Source organism: Somniosus microcephalus, chromosome 13, assembly GCF_052327205.1.
Source record: "Somniosus microcephalus isolate GS21.2 chromosome 13, FLI_Smic_1.0, whole genome shotgun sequence".
In the NCBI taxonomy this organism is placed as follows: Eukaryota; Metazoa; Chordata; class Chondrichthyes; order Squaliformes; family Somniosidae; genus Somniosus; species Somniosus microcephalus.
The window spans coordinates 18,082,162-18,100,757 of NC_140999.1; the positions used below are offsets into that span (position 1 = coordinate 18,082,162).

General features: G+C 43.2%; 1 protein-coding gene across 3 annotated transcripts in view; it reads right to left on the bottom strand.

The window, feature by feature from the left end:
• Window positions 1-3,085: 3,085 nt before the first annotated feature.
• LOC147108101 (mesoderm induction early response protein 2-like) overlaps window positions 3,086-18,596 on the bottom strand; it is a 137,110-nt gene continuing 121,599 nt past the window's right edge. For all 3 annotated transcript variants that reach the window (XM_086004588.1, XM_086004590.1, XM_086004589.1), the window contains 3 exons: window positions 9,665-9,792; window positions 6,502-6,632; window positions 3,086-4,446 (listed from right to left, as the gene is read on the bottom strand). In XM_086004588.1, the coding sequence (XP_085860714.1) occupies window positions 3,977-4,446; window positions 6,502-6,632; window positions 9,665-9,792 (729 nt within the window). In that variant the 3' untranslated portion in view covers window positions 3,086-3,976. The remainder of the gene's footprint in view (window positions 4,447-6,501; window positions 6,633-9,664; window positions 9,793-18,596) is intronic.

Consider the following 18,596-nt stretch of genomic DNA (forward strand, 5'->3'; position numbering starts at 1 on the left):
GAGACTACCGACCTACTGTGCAAGTGGTACATTACAAAGGCTGCACACAACACAGCAGTTCTAGCTAATGATACTTTGTTCTTCACAAAAACCAGCGAAAGATCAGATCCGTTCTTCAAGGAGTTCAAGTTTATAGATATTAAAAGAACATTATTCAGATGCTGGCAAGGGAGGAAGAATTAAAAAGAAATCAGGCCATACAGAAAGCTTCAACTTTCACTCCAACAGCAAATGCTGCTCATCAGGACAGAAAATAGACTCGCATAACAGACATGAAACATAGGCTGCCCTCCAATGGCTCTGGGGGTGGGGGGGGGGGGGGGGGCGCATTTAAAATGTCAATGCGCCAGCAAGTGGTAGATTTGGACACTGGTGATATGCAACATGCACACTGTTCAGAATTTTTGATTTGCCTCATCCCCATTCCCACACCACATTTTAACAGGTGCCTCCCCTCACCTATGTAGTAACAGTGCAAGTGTGAATTCATTCGAATACTGTTTGAAATAAGTGGCTGTTAGAACATGGACATTTTCAACAGTTGTGCAAGACTTGCTCTATACGACAACAAAAAACGACCCAGAGAACATTCCAATTCTACACTCTTAGTATTTTATCCAGGCATCAATGATTAAAATGCCCACAGAAGTGACCATAAGACACATGCATTATTAAACTGCAGCACAACTTAGGATTTGAAGAACTTTCCTTCAAAACTTGTTTGTCATTACTGGGCGAGCTCACGTTTTTTCACTACTACAAGAGGATTTGATTCAAGGACATTTCTACCGTTAACTACAAAACTTTGGTTTAGTTTGATTTATGCTCCTAGAAATCAACGGGCCCAATAAACATGATGGAACTCACTAGGGGAATTCAAGGTTCTTGTTAAAAAGACTTTTATAACTCATTCACACAAAGAGGGCACATGGCATGAATTTTTCACATGCAATAATTGCAATAAATTTATCCTCTCAGATTTACTCTCAGCAGACCTGTGGTTATTGTGCTCAGAGCTATAAATGTCTGCCCTTAATGGCAGAATGCATAGTTTACAGGTGGGAACAACTGACCTGGAATTATATTGTGCCCCCTTGCAGGGAATAGAATCAAGAAAAAGAACAGCAACATTGTAGGAGGAGGTTTGGAAAGTACTCTGGCATAGACATAATATAGGGTTCCATGCAGGTTTGTGCCCCCTCAGTTTTGGACCAGGAATTAAATTAATATATGATTTATATAAAAAATTAAAACTGGAAAAGGCTACTGTAAAATAGCAGCACAAATTTACAGCAAATTTTACAACATTGCAAAATCTAAATTTTAAGGACTCTTGTGTTTTGAAAGGGGTGGGTATATATTGTGTTGCAAATGACAGACTGTGTAACTTGGAGCACGGCAGGATTTAACAGTAAATCGTAATTTAAAGGCAGTGAACTTGGCATTGATGCAACTGCAAACACATCCTTTTCATCTTTACTCATGAAGAGGTGGCACTTGGTAAGTTTTCAGTACATCTCCTACTAACTGATCATAGCACTCTGTGTTATTTTTCAAAAAGAACTAATGACCCGATAAATTGTTTTAGTGATGTTGGTTGAGGGATAAATATTGGCCAGGGCACTGGGAGAACTCAGCTTCTCTTCGTGGAATAGTTCCATGGGATCTCTTACGTCCAATGAAGCCCCGGTTTAACGCCTCACCTCAAAGACGGCACCTTCAGCAACGCAGCACTCCCTCAGTACTGCACTGAAGTGTTAGCTTAGTTGCATGCTCACGGACTAGAATGGAGTTTGAACACTGACTCGGTACCGGGCCAGAGTGCTACCACTAAGCCAAGGCTGACATAATTATTACGAAAGAAAAGAAAACTTAATAAGTACTTTCTTTACTCACGGTATTAATTACCAAGGATTTAAGGTTTACTGTATGCGTTTATCGCTATAGCCCTCAGGTAGCCATATGACTGTGACAAAGGACTACATTGTCATTCAAACCAAGTAATCGGAGTCACGCTCACATGAATAATGGATCGCTCTGATGGGGCAAATATTCAGATGGTACACTTTGATGAAAAGGGATTGTAGAGCATATTTTAAAAAAGTTATTGGATTTTGGAAAGCTCTTTTCAGTAAGAAAACTACCACAAACACCAAGAGTGCTGAACGTTGAGAGAAATTCTAACTTTGACAACTGAGTGGGACCTACTAACTTGTAAGTGACTCTTAGGGGCAGTCTAACAATATTGAACAGTGATACAATGCTAATTCTGAAGAGTTCTGTTAATATTAAATGGGGCCATTGGATCAACTTATAAAAGGGAAAGTGCACAGCAGGTTACGATGACACAAGTCATTAGCTCGTGGTTGGGGGGGGGGGGGGGGGGGGAGGGGGGCAAAGTGATCTGACGACCACTAAAATTTACAGCATCATTTAAAAAAAAATGTGCAACATAATGTATTATCATTTGCGCATTAGTCTCTATTGCAGTCATGCAGGGACAGTTAGCAAACTTGTTGTCCTAACACATGGGGATTGTTTTTAATGTAGCGCAGTGATGCGGTACAAGAGAAAGTTAGCAATGTTTGAGTGCACACAATCTTTTCAGAAAGTTTTGTTTTATTAAATATGGACGCTGGAAGGCAAAAAAGTTACTGCAGGACCTGGTTACCCAAACAGGGTTGCGCCACTGTCCAAATCAAGCTGCAACTCCACTGTGGCACACGGAGAATCGCTTCACTACACAAAAGACAGCGCAGTTTAACAATTTAAAAATGTGCTACAACTTTATTAGCATCTGTGACAAACTAAATGCGTCTCTAAAAAGGAGGCAGTTCTAAATGTTTAACTTAATGACCAGTTAACTGGCCAGGAGCAAGGTGGATATAACCAGTGAATTAATTCCAATTGGACCATGGCTTGGATACCTAGGCGACATACACTGGCTTTTTTTCAATAGAGATTTAGCAGCTATCACACAGGAATTGCACTTTTATTGGGTGGGGGGGGGGGGGGGGGGCGGCGCGTGCTTGTCTTATGCAAGGGTTTTATTTAAAAGAAATTCAAAACTTCTACAACCCTCATGTTCATGGAAATACAAATCCTTTCTGGTCCATGCAGTACCCTTTTATTAGCACTAGATGTACAGCAAAGTATTTACCACAAGCCATCATCTAGCGGCATAAATTCAACACAGCAACTGGCTCACATTTTGGTATAAGGAGTCCCTGGGACCCAGTTTCATCAATCCCTAGTTCTATCCTGGTTCTAGTGATTTGATAATATGTGCCCTCTCCCGGCACCCAGATCATTGTTTTGTACCAGTTCAGAATGGTTCATGGTTGGCTCACCTCTAGTGGCTAGATCCAAAAAGGGGACAAACAGTTGATATGAAATGGGGTTTCCTTAAATTGAACAGCTCATATTTGCCCAAACCATAGGAACAGCTAATTCCATGTTTCTCTTTCTTAGCCATGAAAGTAGCTTCCACCACCAATCAGGTGGTTTGGTTAATCAAAGTACTACTAGAAATCTGTCACACGCAAAACGCACACATCCTTGTCCAAAAAAAACACTGATTAGTTTCTTAGAGATGCAGGAAATGACTAGAGTTGGACTTTAAACGCCATGCACAATAAAAAAAATGATAATGTTTATGACTAGAATAAATGCCATGAATGAGACTTGTTGATGATAGCGTTATGAATCCAATTTCACAGGCAAGATGAATACAAAAAACTGAACAGATGAAAAGGTTGTTCTGTAAAGTGTAGGGTATGTCTCCTCTCCATGTAACATCCAAAGGTTTAGATCCCATCCATGTATCTGGGCCCAAAAATAAATGGTTCTTTCCTCTCGAGAAACAAATACGCACTGTAAATAAATAGACGACATCACTGATGTCATGCCAAAAATTAGTTCTCCAGTAACTTTTAAAGTAAAATATAAATAAAATATTCTGTGAGCCGCCTAGCTCTCACTGAGATAACGATTCCGACTGAATAGTTGCAGGGTGGTGCAATGTGTGGGCGCTGAGCAAGCTGTTCACATCTCCAACATCAATACTTCCAAAATCCGTCACAGCAACAGACATTTTTGCCTGAGCAATGTGTGAAGTGTGGTTTTCAAAATCCACACTGCTGGGGTTGCCAGGCAGTCCGTCATTGAACGCTTTGGGCAGCGAGAAATCCATCTTCAATTTTTTGGTGGACATCTCCAACGCTGGTCTGTCCAGAATGACTTGATCCAGTTCCAGCTGGAAAAACCCAGATTCTGCTTGACTTAAGGTAACGGTATCACAGTCGTGCGGGGGTGTAACTCTTCCTTGGCCACAGATGGGATCCAGCGAGCAATTTGTTTCAGATCGGTTCACTGGAGGACTGCAGTACTCAAACATCTGGCTGTTGGCACTCATGGTGCAAACTGCAATTTCAACATCTTGCTGTTCTGTAACAAAATGGAGGGGGGGAATAAGTATTAAAAACAAAATAATTCAATAGTTTGACGTGATATACATTTGATCATCTACGTAGATGAATTTATTATACGTACATATTACTAAATTAAAAATAGCTTCCCATGAGCTACTATTGTAATTAGCCACAGAGTGGAAAAATCCATTTGGAAAAAGAAAACACATTAAGGGCAGTGCAGATTTAAATCTAGGATGTCTCACCTAGCTGAGGAACATCATAATAGTGTAAACTGGGAGTAGCCTCAGCGTTCCAGCCAATGTTCTGGCAAGAAAACCTCAGCGACAGTTCTAATTCTCCGCTGAGACCCAATGTAAGTCACATATGAAGTTTCAGTGGACTAAAGCGACCAACCCAATTGATTTTGGAGATACTGGCCAGGATTTTGCATATGAATGGCAAATCATTGATTGCGAGTGCAGGATTGCCAAGAGGGAAATCCCAGCCATTACATTCAACCAGGAGAGAATGAAAAATAAAGATATCATACGCAAGAGTCATAGGGGGAAAAATTGCTTTGCGTCTCCAGTTACAACTAGCGCCCGGGCGCGGCGCCGCCCACTCCTCCTGTGAAATTCAGTGGGAGGTTAGCAGCGGCGCCAACCAGTAGTGCCCCATGGCACTGCGCCACCGGCGATGATGTCATCACCGTGCACAGCGCCCCAGCCGCGATCTTCGGGAGTGGCCCCATACTTATCGCCTGACGCTATGTCCGATGGGGTCGGGGGGGGGGGGGGGCCTACCTACGGCCGGGGAGGTGCTATTTAAAGGCGAGGTGCGGGGTGGCCATTTTTGTTGCTGGCCGCCTGCCAGCGCTCCCGTCTCCGGCCTCCTGAACTGCACCCCCTGCGGAGTGCCGGCTGCGCTCCAAGGGCCCGGCACTTCCCTTGAGTGCCGGGCTCTTTTGCCGGCACTCCCGATTGCCGGGGGCCCAGCTTCCAGTAGCGTCCCGCTTCCCTCTTGGGGCGCAACCACTCAATTTCGGGGCGCTACTCAATTTTTAGCCCATAGAGTCATAATGGCACAGAAGGAGGCCATTCAGCCCATGCCGGCTCTTTCTAGAGCAATCCAGTCAGTCCCATTCCCCTGTAGCCCTGCAAGTTTATTTCCCTCAAGTGCCTATCCAGTCTCCCCTTGAAAACATTGAGTGTCTCCGCTTCCACCACTTCCGTCGGCAGGGAATTCCAGGTCCTCGCCACTCGTTGCGTAAAGAAGTTTTTCCTCACATCCCCCTGTATCTCTTGCCCAAAATCTTAAATCTGTGTCCCCTAGTCCTTGTACCATCAACTAGTGGGAACAGCCTTTCCCTGTCTAGCCTATCCAAACCTGTCATAATCTTGTACACCTCTATCAAATCACCCTTCAACCTCCTTTGCTCTAATGAAAACAAATCCAGCTTCTCCAACCTGTCCTTGTAGCTAAGATCCCCCATCTCCGGAACCATTCTGATAAATCTCCTCTGCACCCTCTCAAGGGTCTTCACATCCTTCCTAAAGTGTGGTGACCAGAACTGGACGCGGTACTCCAGTCGTGGCCTAACCAGCGCTTTATAAAGGTTCAGCATAACTTCTCTACTTTTGTACTCAATACTTCTATTTATGAAGCCCAAGAATCCATATGCTTTGTTAACCACTCTCTCAATATGTCCTGCCACCTTCAGGGACCTATGCACATTAACTCCCAGGTCCCTCTGTCCCTGCACACTCTTTAAAACTGTGCCATTGTGTATATTGCCTCTCCCTGTTCCTTCTGCCAAAATGCATCACCTCACACTTCTCTGTATTAAATTCCATCTGCCACTTGTCTGCCCATTCTGCTAGCCTTCCTATGTCCTGTTGCAGTCGATTGGTATCATCATCACTGTTTGCCACACCCCCAAGTCATCGGCAAATTTAGAAATTCTGCTCTGTATTCCAATCAATACACATTAAAAATGTACTTTTTTTCTAAAGCGCTCTGACGTTTCAGCGTCATGAAAAGTTTTAACTACAAGTATTTATGATACCTCTGGGCACAAAGAAGTGATTACCGGAGTTCTGAAGGACTAGTGGATCCTGCTCAGAGTCTAGTCTGCTGGTAGTGGAGGAGATGGGTGGAGAGCTTGGAGCTCGGCTGCAACTCTCACCCTCGATACCATCCAACTCCTGGTCCATGTAATCTCTTGCAAAAGGGAGACAAAAACATGTTAGCGTTGCTTAAATAGAACCTGTACTTCTAAGCAAGGAGGGAATTGACATCCAAGATTTGTGCAAGAAAACCAATATATGGAGAAATTAAACATCATAATTTGGGAAAATTCAGCTCTCCAGTTTTTAACATGGCCTCAGATAAACAAATGGCAAATAGGGCTACAGATCTTTTGCACTCGAATGTAAATAATCCCCTGGGTTGCGTGCATTCGTACTTTCTTCATGTGCTCCACCCTAACAGTTATTTACGCCCAAGTGCAGAAGAGGCAAAATCTGCCCTTATTTGTTTAAGGTGTTTAAACAGATACAAACCACATAAACTCAGACCATAAAAGTTACAATAACCATCATACATTATAATGTGGCCACATGAGATACAGAATAATGAGGCTACATTGTAGCAAGGCGATATACAATGGTCATGGATAATTTATAGGCACAGGTGATCTTCAGTTTGTTTGGGCAGCATGACAAGCCGTCATGGAACTCCGTGCCCGACTGTAATTCATTATTAGATTAACCTTCCTTTTGGCACAACATATACAAGACGTTCCTCCCCTCTAAAATTCAGTCCTGACCAAATATCGGACAGCAGATCATAAAGGGTGAATGTAATGCGTAGATGCAGCAGCTGTCATCGTGAGTGTGTGTGGGGGGGCAGGGTAGCTTACAGTAAAATAACCAGGTATTTAAAAAAAAATACCTGAACAGCAGTTTATAGTTTCCAGAAAATAAAAGGATTAAGCACATTGCATATATTCTATATACCAGTGGATTTCCCATATTTTTTGCCCATGGAAAGTCAGGACAAAGCCAGTCCTCTCATAGTACATTAGTGATAATGTAAGTTATTGGAATGAAGACCTGTAGTTTATGGGGCTCCATCTAGTGTTAGATTTGTATAGCTGTAGGTATGACTGTCACAGAACGGTGATGTCCAAATAACAAGTGCATGACACACATATAAAATTTAAGGTAGTTTAGATGAATTAGTGATAACGTTACAGAAACATTGTAAGCCCTCTCTTCTTCGGGTGGGGCTGGTTGAAGTCCCCTCTCACCTCCTTTTAACTTCAGCTACAGGTCTAGCCCAGTCATTCCTATCAGCATGGATTGTAAACCATTTGCAAATTCAGCTATTTTAACTTGATTACATTTTATGTTGCTGACGCACTGTAGTAACATGTCTCCGTTATACACCCAGTATACAGCCCCAGTCCAAAGCAAAATACATATCAGTACTCTGATCAAGAGAACCGTTTGATCTACTGAAAGCAGATCAGAGTGTACGAGGATCACAGCCAATACTAGAAGTTACAGATCTGTACTGCAATGTAGCAAATAGTTTCCACAGGACAAGCAAAAAAGCTTCAATTAATTCCAGGGCAGATATTCAGCGAGAGAAACAGTGAAATAAAAAAAGTTAGACGAGTTATATTGGCAAGGGAGGGGTGGGGGGGTTGAGTGGAAAGAGTATGGAGTTTGGTACCCCAGGGATCAGTGTTTGGGCCTCTGTGACCAATTTACATCAAAGAATTGGATTCAGAAACCTAATGCAAACTGGTCAAATTTTCAAATGATACTAAAAGAGGCAGTGAAATCGGAGGAGGCAGCACAGAAATTATAGAATTAGCTCGACAGAGTAGTTGAGACTTAATACAGGCAAGTGAAAAGTATTGCCCATCGGAAGGAAAAATGAACACATGCATCTCTGTGAATGGTACAGAATGAACACATGCATCTCCGTGAATGGTACAGAAATAGCTACAGATGAAGTTAAAGGAGACTCAGGAGTCTGAGAGACCTGACAGCTCAACATGTCCAACCAATGCAGAATAGCAATCATAATCAATAGAATGCTGAATGACATGAATCTTGTCATTCATGTGGAAAGCCTTATGAAATAATACTGGGCAGCCTGCTGGTGGCACTGTCCAGGGAGAGAATAAATACTCAGGCATGGGCCCAGCTTGCTCAGGACATTCTTTAACAGGAACTAGTGAAGGACACAACTAGATCTCCATGTTGAAAAACAGTTGATTAAAGCCTTATTTAATACCAAGTGCCTAGTAGTTTTCTTACGTCATTGAACATACAGGATTCAGTAGAATACAAGTCGAAGGAAGTCAGGATCAAACCGTACAGTGCTCTGGTCAGACCACAGTTCTGGTCACCTAGAAACAAGGGAGACATTCAAGCACTGGAGACAGTGCAGAGAAGAGACGCAAGGCTGATCCCTAGGGGTCTGAGTTAGAAGGAAAGGTTAGACAAATATCGCCTTTTCAGCCTGGAAAGGAAACATCTGAAAGTTAATCTTAGAGCTGTTTAAAATAGTAAACAGTATGAAAGAGTAAAAGTAAAAAAAGTAAATTGACTATTATTTTAAATTAAAACGTGCAGAAGAACAAGGGGCTACAGATTCAAATTAGTAAATGGCAAATTTAGATCATCAGGAAGTTCATCACTTGGAATGGACATCTGGACAGAGCATTGCAGGTGAAAACCCTGGAATCATTTAAGAACCAATTAGATGTTGCAATGGAGGAACTTTAGGTCCTTTCTAAATGGGTAAACGAAGATGGGCCAAACTGCCTTCCTTATTCGTAAATAATTTGTGAAGAGTTAAACTTGAAAAAAATCTTAGTAATTAAATTAAACCATTGGTAAATAATACCACTAATTATGCTGTATCCTGGAAAGGGGTTTCATTTCAAGAAATTCAGTATTGGACTCAAATATCAGTTGAAAGAAAAAGATTAGTAACAGTCTAATGTATAGAAACAGTCTATAATGCAAATCTGGGCACCAGAAATAACCCTGAATTAATGTTCTATGGTCAGAAAAGGAGCATGTGAGCAAGAGGAAGTAAGAGTGAGATCAGAAGGAAGAGAATTGAACTTCCTGACCTGCATGCGCTTTATTCAATTCATAAAGACAGTTAACAACCACATTGGTTTTACCACAAAATTAAAAACACCCCACAAATTACAGAATAATACTTACAGGACACCTGGGTGAAGGCTATACTTTTTCTTTCCGAATTTGGATTGCTGAGCAAAGTAGTCATAACGTTCGGATTTCTTCCACATATAATAATATGCAACACACTCGCCAACAGAACGTGTTCTTACCTAGACATATAACATGGGTTCAAGAATGCTGCAATCCCATGGAGCATTATACTGTAGTACCAAAGCTACAATTTTAATGATCAATAATATTCTTACTGCACACTAACACAATTCATTCAATTTCAAATTACCGATGGGGTTTATTTTAAAACGACATATTTTTTATGTACAAGTTTCTTGGCCAGTAATATTTAGATCATTGAATCATAGAATGATACAGCACAGAATGAGGCCATTTGGCCATTGCGCCTGTGCCAGCTCTTTGAAAGAGCTCTCCAATTAATCCCACTCCCCTGCTCTTTCCCCATAGCCCTGTAATTTTTTCCCCTTCAAATATTTATCCAATTCCCTTTTTAAAGTTACTATTGAATCTGCTTCCACCGCCCTTTCAGGCAGTGCAGCCAGATAACAACAACTCGCTGTGTAAAAAAAAAAAATCCTCATGTCTCCTCTGTTTTTTTTAGCCAATCACCTTAAATCTGTGTCCTCTGGTTACCGACCCTTCTGCCACTGGAAACAGTTTCTCCTCAATTACTCCATTAAAATTGTTCATGATTTTGAACACCTCCATCAAATCTCCTCTTAACCTTCTCTGCTCTAAGGAGAACAACCCTAGCTTCTCTAGTCTCTCCACATAACTGAAGTCCCTCACCCCTGGTACCATTCTAATAAATCACTGCTGCACACTCTCTAAGGGCTTGCCATCTTTCCTAAAGTGGGTTGCTCAGAATTGAACACAATGGGCTGGATTTTTCCAACCTCGGTGGGTTCGGGGCGGGCGATGTCCATGGCTTGTGGGGACCTGGCATCTGTCTCGGTCCCAGCCTCCAACAAGATTTTACGATGATGGGGCTTGTTAAGCCCGCCCTGCAAGGTTCCCGGCCAATTAATAGGAAGCGGGTTTGATGACGCGCCATCAGCCGGTTTCCTTAAAGGGGCCATGTCCAAATTGATTTTGACAGTTCTGCTGTCAGTGTTCTGCAGCACTGAGGTGCTGCTAACACTGGCAAGCACTGCACAAAGGTGGACAGCTCTCCCATGACTCACTCCATATGCTTATGGAGGGAATCGCAGCACGCATAACGTCCCCCCACCCCCAATAGTGAAAAGTGTGAAAGGAATGGCTTGGACATTGTAGGGATGCTTTATGGTGCTGGTGTGGGGTGGTGCCAACCTGATGCATCATGCGGCAGCCAGTGTGAAGCAAATCTGGACATGGTGAGGCCATCGCTACATCCCGGGCAGCAATGTGCATGGGTGATGATGCCCTGTGTCTAGTGCAGCGTCAGTTGATTGCGGAGAAGGTTGGTGTGGATGTTGGTGCTGATCGTGTTGGGGTTCTGAGGACCAAGGTGAGATTTTTTTCAAGGGCGCCGATGCTGATGGAATAGATGGCAGGTGAGGTTGAGATGACAGAAGTAATCTGTCAATGTTGAGATAGATTGTTCCAAGGAGGTGACAGTGGATCGAGAGATTACTCCAAACACTTCAAAAGTGCATAAAGCTCAAAAGTGGATTCCAAATATTGAAGGCTGAAGCTTCTGAGATTGGAAAGTGACCAGCTGTTAAATGGTAGCTTTTAGACCACTTTTGCAGCTGTCACCTAATGAAAGAAATGGAGAGTTGTTCAGAACCAGACATACTTACCTGGTGTGATCCCAGAGCGACGGGAACCTGGTGGAAAACTTGGGAAAATGCTCTATACCTTGTAAAATGGTGATTAAATTGCTTTAAACACCCTCTTAACTTGCACAATTGCATGACCTGCCACTTAGTGCCGTGTGTGCAAAGCGCAGGCAGAACCGGCACTAGGGAAACTCACAAGGAGCCGGGTTTAGAGCGGGATACCGCCCCTCAGTCAATCTTTTGGATTTTGACAGCGGACCCGCCTCCGAACCCGACCTCTGAGCGCCGTCAAAATTCAGCCCAATACTCCAGCTGAGGCCTAACCAGTGTTCTATAAAGGCTTAGCATAAATTCCTTGCTTTTGTACTCTATGCCTCTATTAATAAAGCCAATGTACTTTTTTAACAGCCTTCTCAACTTGTCCTGCCACCTTCAAAGATTTGTGTACGTACACCCCCAGGTCTCTCTGTTCCTGCACCCCCTTTAAAATTGTACCATTTAGTTTATATTGCCTCTCTTACCAAAATGTATTACTTCACACTTCTTTGTGTTAAATTTCATCTGTCATGTGTCTGCCCATTTTACCAGTCTGCCTTTGTCCTCCTGAAGTCTGTTACTATCCTCCTCACTGTTTACTGCATTTCTGAGTTTGGTGTTATCTGCAAACTTTGAAATTTGTTTACCAAGTCCAGGTCATTAATATACATCAAAAAGAGCAGTGGTCCCTGAGGAACACCACTGTACACTTCCCTCCAATCTGAAAAACAATTGTTCACCACTACTCTCTGCTTTCTGTTCCTTAGCCAATTTAGTATCCACGCTGCTACAATCCCTTTAATCCAATGGGCTTTAATTTTGCTATTACAGGAAACTCTTTTTTATCCGGCACCGACGGGACCGGCGTGGTGCAGGTTGATCAAAAAGTCCGGATTACAGAGAGGTATACTTACTAAGGTACGAGAGCCCCGTACACGGCCACAGATCCAGGCGTCCCTGTTGCATGGCAACAGGTGCAGGAACCCCGGTTACACGGCCACAGATCCAGGAACCCCGGTTACACGGCCACTAATATGAAGTAAAACTTACCTGAACCTACTCCTGAATTTTGCCGGTTAAGAGAGATCTCCGGTTATTTAGGTGCCGGTGAAAAGAGAGTTTCCTGTATGTGATACTTTGCCAAATGCCTTTTGAAAGTCCATATATACATCAACCACACTACCCTCATCCACCCTCTCTGTTACTTCACGGAACTCAAATCAAGTTAGTCAAACACGATTTGCCTTTAACAAATATGTGCTGACTTTCATTTATTAGCCTATAATTTTCCAAGTGCCAATTAAATTTGAACACTGACTACTGTCTCTAAAAGTTTCCCTACCACCGGTGTTAGATTGACTGGCCTGTAATGGCCGGGTTTATCCCTCTCCCCTTTTTTAAACAAGGGTGTAACTTTTGCAATCCTCCAGTCCTCTGGCACCACCCCATATCTAAGGAGTATTGGAAGATAGTGGCCAGAACCTCTGCAATTTCCATCCTTACTTCCCTCAGTAACCTAAGATGCGTCCCAGCTAGACCGTACGACTTTTCTACTTTGAGTACTGCCAATCTTTTAAGTACCTAAGTATAGTCAATAGGGAGGGAAGAAAAACTGGAATTGGAAAACAAAAACGTAGAAAGTAAATTGGAAGGACAGAGGAATCAAGGGCTAGATAGTAGTCAACAAGGAGGTTTGCCTGTACTAAATGGTATATACTTCAATGCAAGGAGTATAGCGAACAAGGCAGTTGAGCTGAGGGCACAGGTAGATACTTGGGACTATGATATTATAGCTATTACAGAGACGTGGCTGAGAGAGGGGCAGGTATGGCAGCTCAACATTCCTGGTTATAGGATTTTCAGATGGGATAGAGAGGGAGGGTCCCGGTATTGATTAAAGAAACTATTACATCTGTGCGGAGGGATGATATGTTGGAGGGATCATGAAACGAGGCCATATGGGTCGAACTGAAAAACAAAAAAGGGGCGATCACACGGCTGGGAGTGTACTACAGGCCCCCAAACAGTGAGAAGGAGGTAGAAGAAAACTATGTAGACAAATTTCTGCAAAAACTATAGGGCAGTAATAGTAGGGGATTTCAACTACACCAATATTAACTGGGATAAAATTAGTGTGAAGGGTATAGAGGGTGCGGAATTCCTAAAATGCATCCAGGAGGACTTTTTTAGCCAGTATGTAGCAAGCACAACAAGGGAGGGGGCGGTTCTGGACTTAGTTTTAGGGAATGAAGCTGGGCAGGTAGAAGGCGTATCAGTGAGGGAGCATTTTGGTGCTAGTGACCATAATTCTGTTAGATTTAAGGTAGCTATGGAAAAGGACAAGGATAGGCAAGGAATAAAAATTCTAAATTGGGGAAAAGCAAATTTTGCTAAGCTCAGAGGGGATTTAGCCATAGTGGACTGGAAACAGCTACTTGAAGGTAAATCAGTGTCAGAGCAGTGGGAGGCATTCAAGGAGGAGATCCGGAGGGTTCAGACCAAATATGTGCCTTTAAAGAAAAAAGGTGGGACTAACAAATCTAGAGCCCCCTGGATGTCTAGGGACATACAGGGTAGGATAAAGAAAAAAAAAAAAGGAGGCGATTGACAGATACTGAGGCCTAAATACTCCAGAATCTTTAGAGTACAGAAAGTGCAGGGGTGCAATTAAAAATATTAGGAAAGCAAAGAGAGAGCATGAAAAATTCTTGGCAAGTAAAATCAAGGAAAACCCAAAGATGTTTTATAAATATATTAAGAGTAAGAGGATAACTAAAGAAAGGGTAGGGCCTATTAGAGATCATGAGGGTAATCTGTGTGTGGAGACGGGAGACATCGGTAAAGTTCTTAATGAATATTTTGCGTCTGTTTTCACAAAGGAGAGGGGCGAAGCAGACATTGCTATCGGGGGGAGGAGTGTGAAATATTAGATGAAATAAACAGTGAGAGAGGAAGTGTTAAGGGGTTTAGCAGCTTCAAAAGGACCGGGACCGGTGTCCTTGGGGGAGTGTTTGCTAGTGCTGTGGGGGAGGGTTTAAACTAAAATGGCAGGGGGTTTGGAACCTGAGCAGGGAGACAAAGGAAAGGGAAACAAGGATAGAAGCAAAAGACAGGAAGGAGAAAAACAAAGGCGGCAATCAGAGAAATCAAGGGTTTAAAACAAACATGGCCACAGTAAATAATAATTCTAAAAGGTCTAAGAGCGTTAAAAAAACAAGCCTGAAGGCTTTGTGTCTTAATGCAAGGAGCATTCGTAATAAGGTGGATGAATTAGCAGCGCAAATAGAGGTAAATGAATATATGATTGGAATTATGGAAATTATGGCTCCAGGGGGACCAAGGCTGGGAACTCAACATCCAGGGGTATTCAATATTCAGGAAAGATAGGCAAAAAGGAAAAGGAGGTGGGGTAGCATTGCTGGTTAAAGAGGGGATTAACACAATTGTAAGGAAAGATATTAGCTCTGATGATGTGGAATCTGTATGGGTAGAACTAAGAAATACCAAAGGGCAGAAAACGTTCGTGGGAGTGGTGTATAGACCCCCAAACAGTAATGCTAAGGTTGGGGATGGCATTAAAAGGGAAATTAGAGAAGCGTGCAATAAGGGCACAGCAGTCATCGTGGGTGACTTTAATCTACATATAGATTGGGCTAACCAAATTAGTAACAATACTGTGGAGGAGGAATTCCTGGAGTGTATACGGGATGGTTTCCTGGACCAATATGTCGAGGAACCAACTAGGGATCAGGCCATCTTAGACTGGGTATTATGCAATGAGAAAGGATTAATTAGCAATTTTGTTGTGCGAGGCCCCTTGGGTCAGAGTGATCATAGTATGATAGAATTCTTCCTTAAGATGGAGAGTGAAGTAGTTGACTCAGAGACTAAGGTCCTGAATTTAAATAAAGGGAACTATGATGGCATGAGACGCGAGTTGGGTAGGATTGATTGGGGAATGTCACTCAAAGAGTGGACGGTGGATAGGCAATGGCAAACATTCAAAGATCGCATGGATGAACTACAGAATTTGTTTATCCCAGTTTGGCATAAAAATAAATCAAAAAAGGTGACTCAACCGTGGCTAACAAGGGAAATTAGGGATAACATAAAATCCAAAGAGAGGACATATAAATTGGCCAAAAAAAGCAGCAAACCTGAGGATTGGGAGCAGTTTAGGATTCAGCAAAGGAGGACAAAGGGATTAATTAAGAGGGGAAAATAGATTATGAAAGTAAGCTTGCAGGGAACATAAAAACTGACTGTAAAAGCTTTTATAGATATGTGAAGAGAAAAAGATTGGTGAAGTCAAGCGTAGGTCCCTTACAGTCAGAATCAGGGGAATTTATAATGGGGAACAAAGAAATGGCAGACCAATTAAATACATATTTTGGTTCTGTCTTCACAAAGGAGGACACAAATAACCTCCCAGAGATGTCGGGGAACGTAGGGTCTAATAAGAGGGAGGAACAAAGAAATCAGTATTTGTAGGGAAATGGTGTTAGGGAAATTGACGGGATTGAAGGCCGATAAAGCCCCAGGGCCTGATAATCTACATCCTAGGGTACTTAAGGAAGTGGCCCTAGAAATAGCAGATGCATTGCTGGTCATCTTCCAAAATTCGATAGACTCTGGAACAGTTCCCATGGATTGGAGGGTAGCTAGGGACTAATGAGAGGGGGGAACTGAAAGAAATCAGTATTTGTAGGGAAATGGTGTTGGGGAAGTTGACGGGATTGAAGGCCGATAAATCCGCAGGGCCTGATAATCTACATCCTAGGGTACTTAAGGAAGTGGCCCTGGAGATAGTACTCAGTAGACTCTGGAACAGTTCCCATGGATTGGAGGGTAGCTAATGTTACCCCACTATTCAAAAAAGGTGGTAGAGAGAAAACGGGGAATTATAGACCGGTAAGCCTGACATCGGTAGTGGGGAAAATGCTAGAGTCCATTATAAAAGATGTAATAGCAGAGCACTTGGAAAGTAGCGACAGGATCGGACAAAGTCAACATGGATTTACAAAAGGTAAATCGTGCTTGACTAATCTACTTGAATTTTTTGAGGATGTAACTGGTAAAATAGATAAGGGAGAACCAGTGGATGTGGTGTATTTGGACTTTCAGAAGGCTTTCGATAAGGTCCCGCATAAGAGATTAGCATGCAAAATTAAGGCACATGGGATTGGGGGCAAGGTATTGACTTGGATAGAGAACTGGTTGGCAGATAGAAAGCAAAGAGTTGGAATAAACGGGTCGTTTTCCGAGTGGCAGGCAGTGACTAGTAGGGCACCACAAGGATCGGTCCTAGGACCCCAGCTGTTCATAATATATATTAATGATCTGGACGAGGGAATTGGATGTAGTATCTCTAAATTTGCAGACGACACAAAGCTGGGTGGGAGGGTATGCTGTGAGGAGGATGTCGTGAAACTGCAGTACGATTTGGACGGGTTGGGTGATTGGGCGGAAACATGGCGAATGCACTGTAATATGGATAGGTGTGAGGTTATCCACTTTGGTGGCAAAGGCGGGAAGGCAGATTATTGTTTGAATGGCAATAGATTGGGAGAAGGGGAAGTGCAGAGAGACCTGGGTGTTCTTGTGCACCAGTCGCTGGGGGTAAGCATGCAGGTGCAGCGGGCGGTTGGGAGGGCGGATGGTATGTTGGCCTTCGTAGCAGGAGGGTTCGAGTGCGGGAGTGGGGATGTCTTGCTGCAGTTGTGCGGGGCCTTGGTGGGACTGTGCCTTGGGTATTGTGTGCAGTTTTGGTCGCCTTGTCTAAGGAGGGATGTTCTTGCCGTGGAAGGAGTGCAGCGAAAATTCACCAGGCTGATACCTAGGATGGCAGGAATGACGTATGAGGAGAGATTGTGTCGATTGGGCTTATACTCACTGGAGTTTAGAAGATTGAGAGGGGATCTCATCGAAACCTATAAAATTCTGTCAGGCCTGGACAGACTAGATGCAGGAGGGATGTTCCCGATGGCCGGGGAGTCCAGAACCAGGGGTCATAGTCTAAGGATAAGGGGTAAGCCATTTAGGACTGAGATGAGGAGGAATTTCTTCCCCCAGAGAGTGGTGAACCTGTGGAATTCTCTGCCACAGAGGGCGGTGGAGGCCAGTTCATTAAATATATTCAAGAAGGAGTTGGATATATTTCTTAAGGCTAAAGGGATCAAGGGATATGGGGAGAAGGCAGGGACAGGGTACTGAATTTGGATGATCAGCCATGATCTCATTGAATGGCGGAGCAGGCTCGAGGGGCCGAATGGCCTACTCCTGCTCCTATCTTCTATGTTTCTATAAATCCCCAGGCCCAGATGAAATGTATCCTAGGCTGTTAAGCGAAGCAAAAGAGGAAATAGCAGAGGCCCTGACCGTCATTTTTCAATCCTCTCTGGCTTCAGGTGTGGTGCCGGAGGACTGCTAATGTGGTTACCTTGTCTTAAAAGGGAGAAAAGGATAGACTGAGTAATTACAGGCCAGTCAGCCTAACCTCGGTGGTGGGAAAATTATTGGAAAGAATTCTGAAGGACAGGATAAATCTTCATTTAGAAAGACACGGATTAATCAAGGATAGCCAGCATGGATTTGTTGAGGGAAGGTCGTGTCTGACAAACTTAATTGAATTTTTTGAGGAGGTAACAAGGAGGGTAGATGAGGGTAGTGCGTTTGATGTAATGTATATGGACTGTAGCAAGGCTTTTGATAAGGTTCCACAAGGCAGACTGGTCACGAAGTTAAAAGCCCATGGGATCCAGGGCAAAGTGTCAAGTTGGATTCAAAACTGGCTCGGAGACAGGAAGCAGAGGGTAATGGTTGATGGGTGTTTTTGTGACTGGAAGGCTGTTTCCAGTGGGGTTCCGCGGGGCTCAGTACTAGGTCCCTTGCTTTTTGTGGTATATATCAATGATCTAGACTTGAATATAGGGGGTATGATTAAGAAGTTTGCAGATGATACTAAAATCGGCTGTGTGGTTAATACTGAAGAAGGAAGCTGTAGACTGCAGGAAGATATCAATAAATTGGTCAGGTGGGCAGAACAGTGACAAATGGAATTCAATCCGGAGAAGTGTGAGGTAATGCATTTGGGGAGGGCTAACTAGGAAAGAGAATACACACTAAATGGTAGGACACGGAGT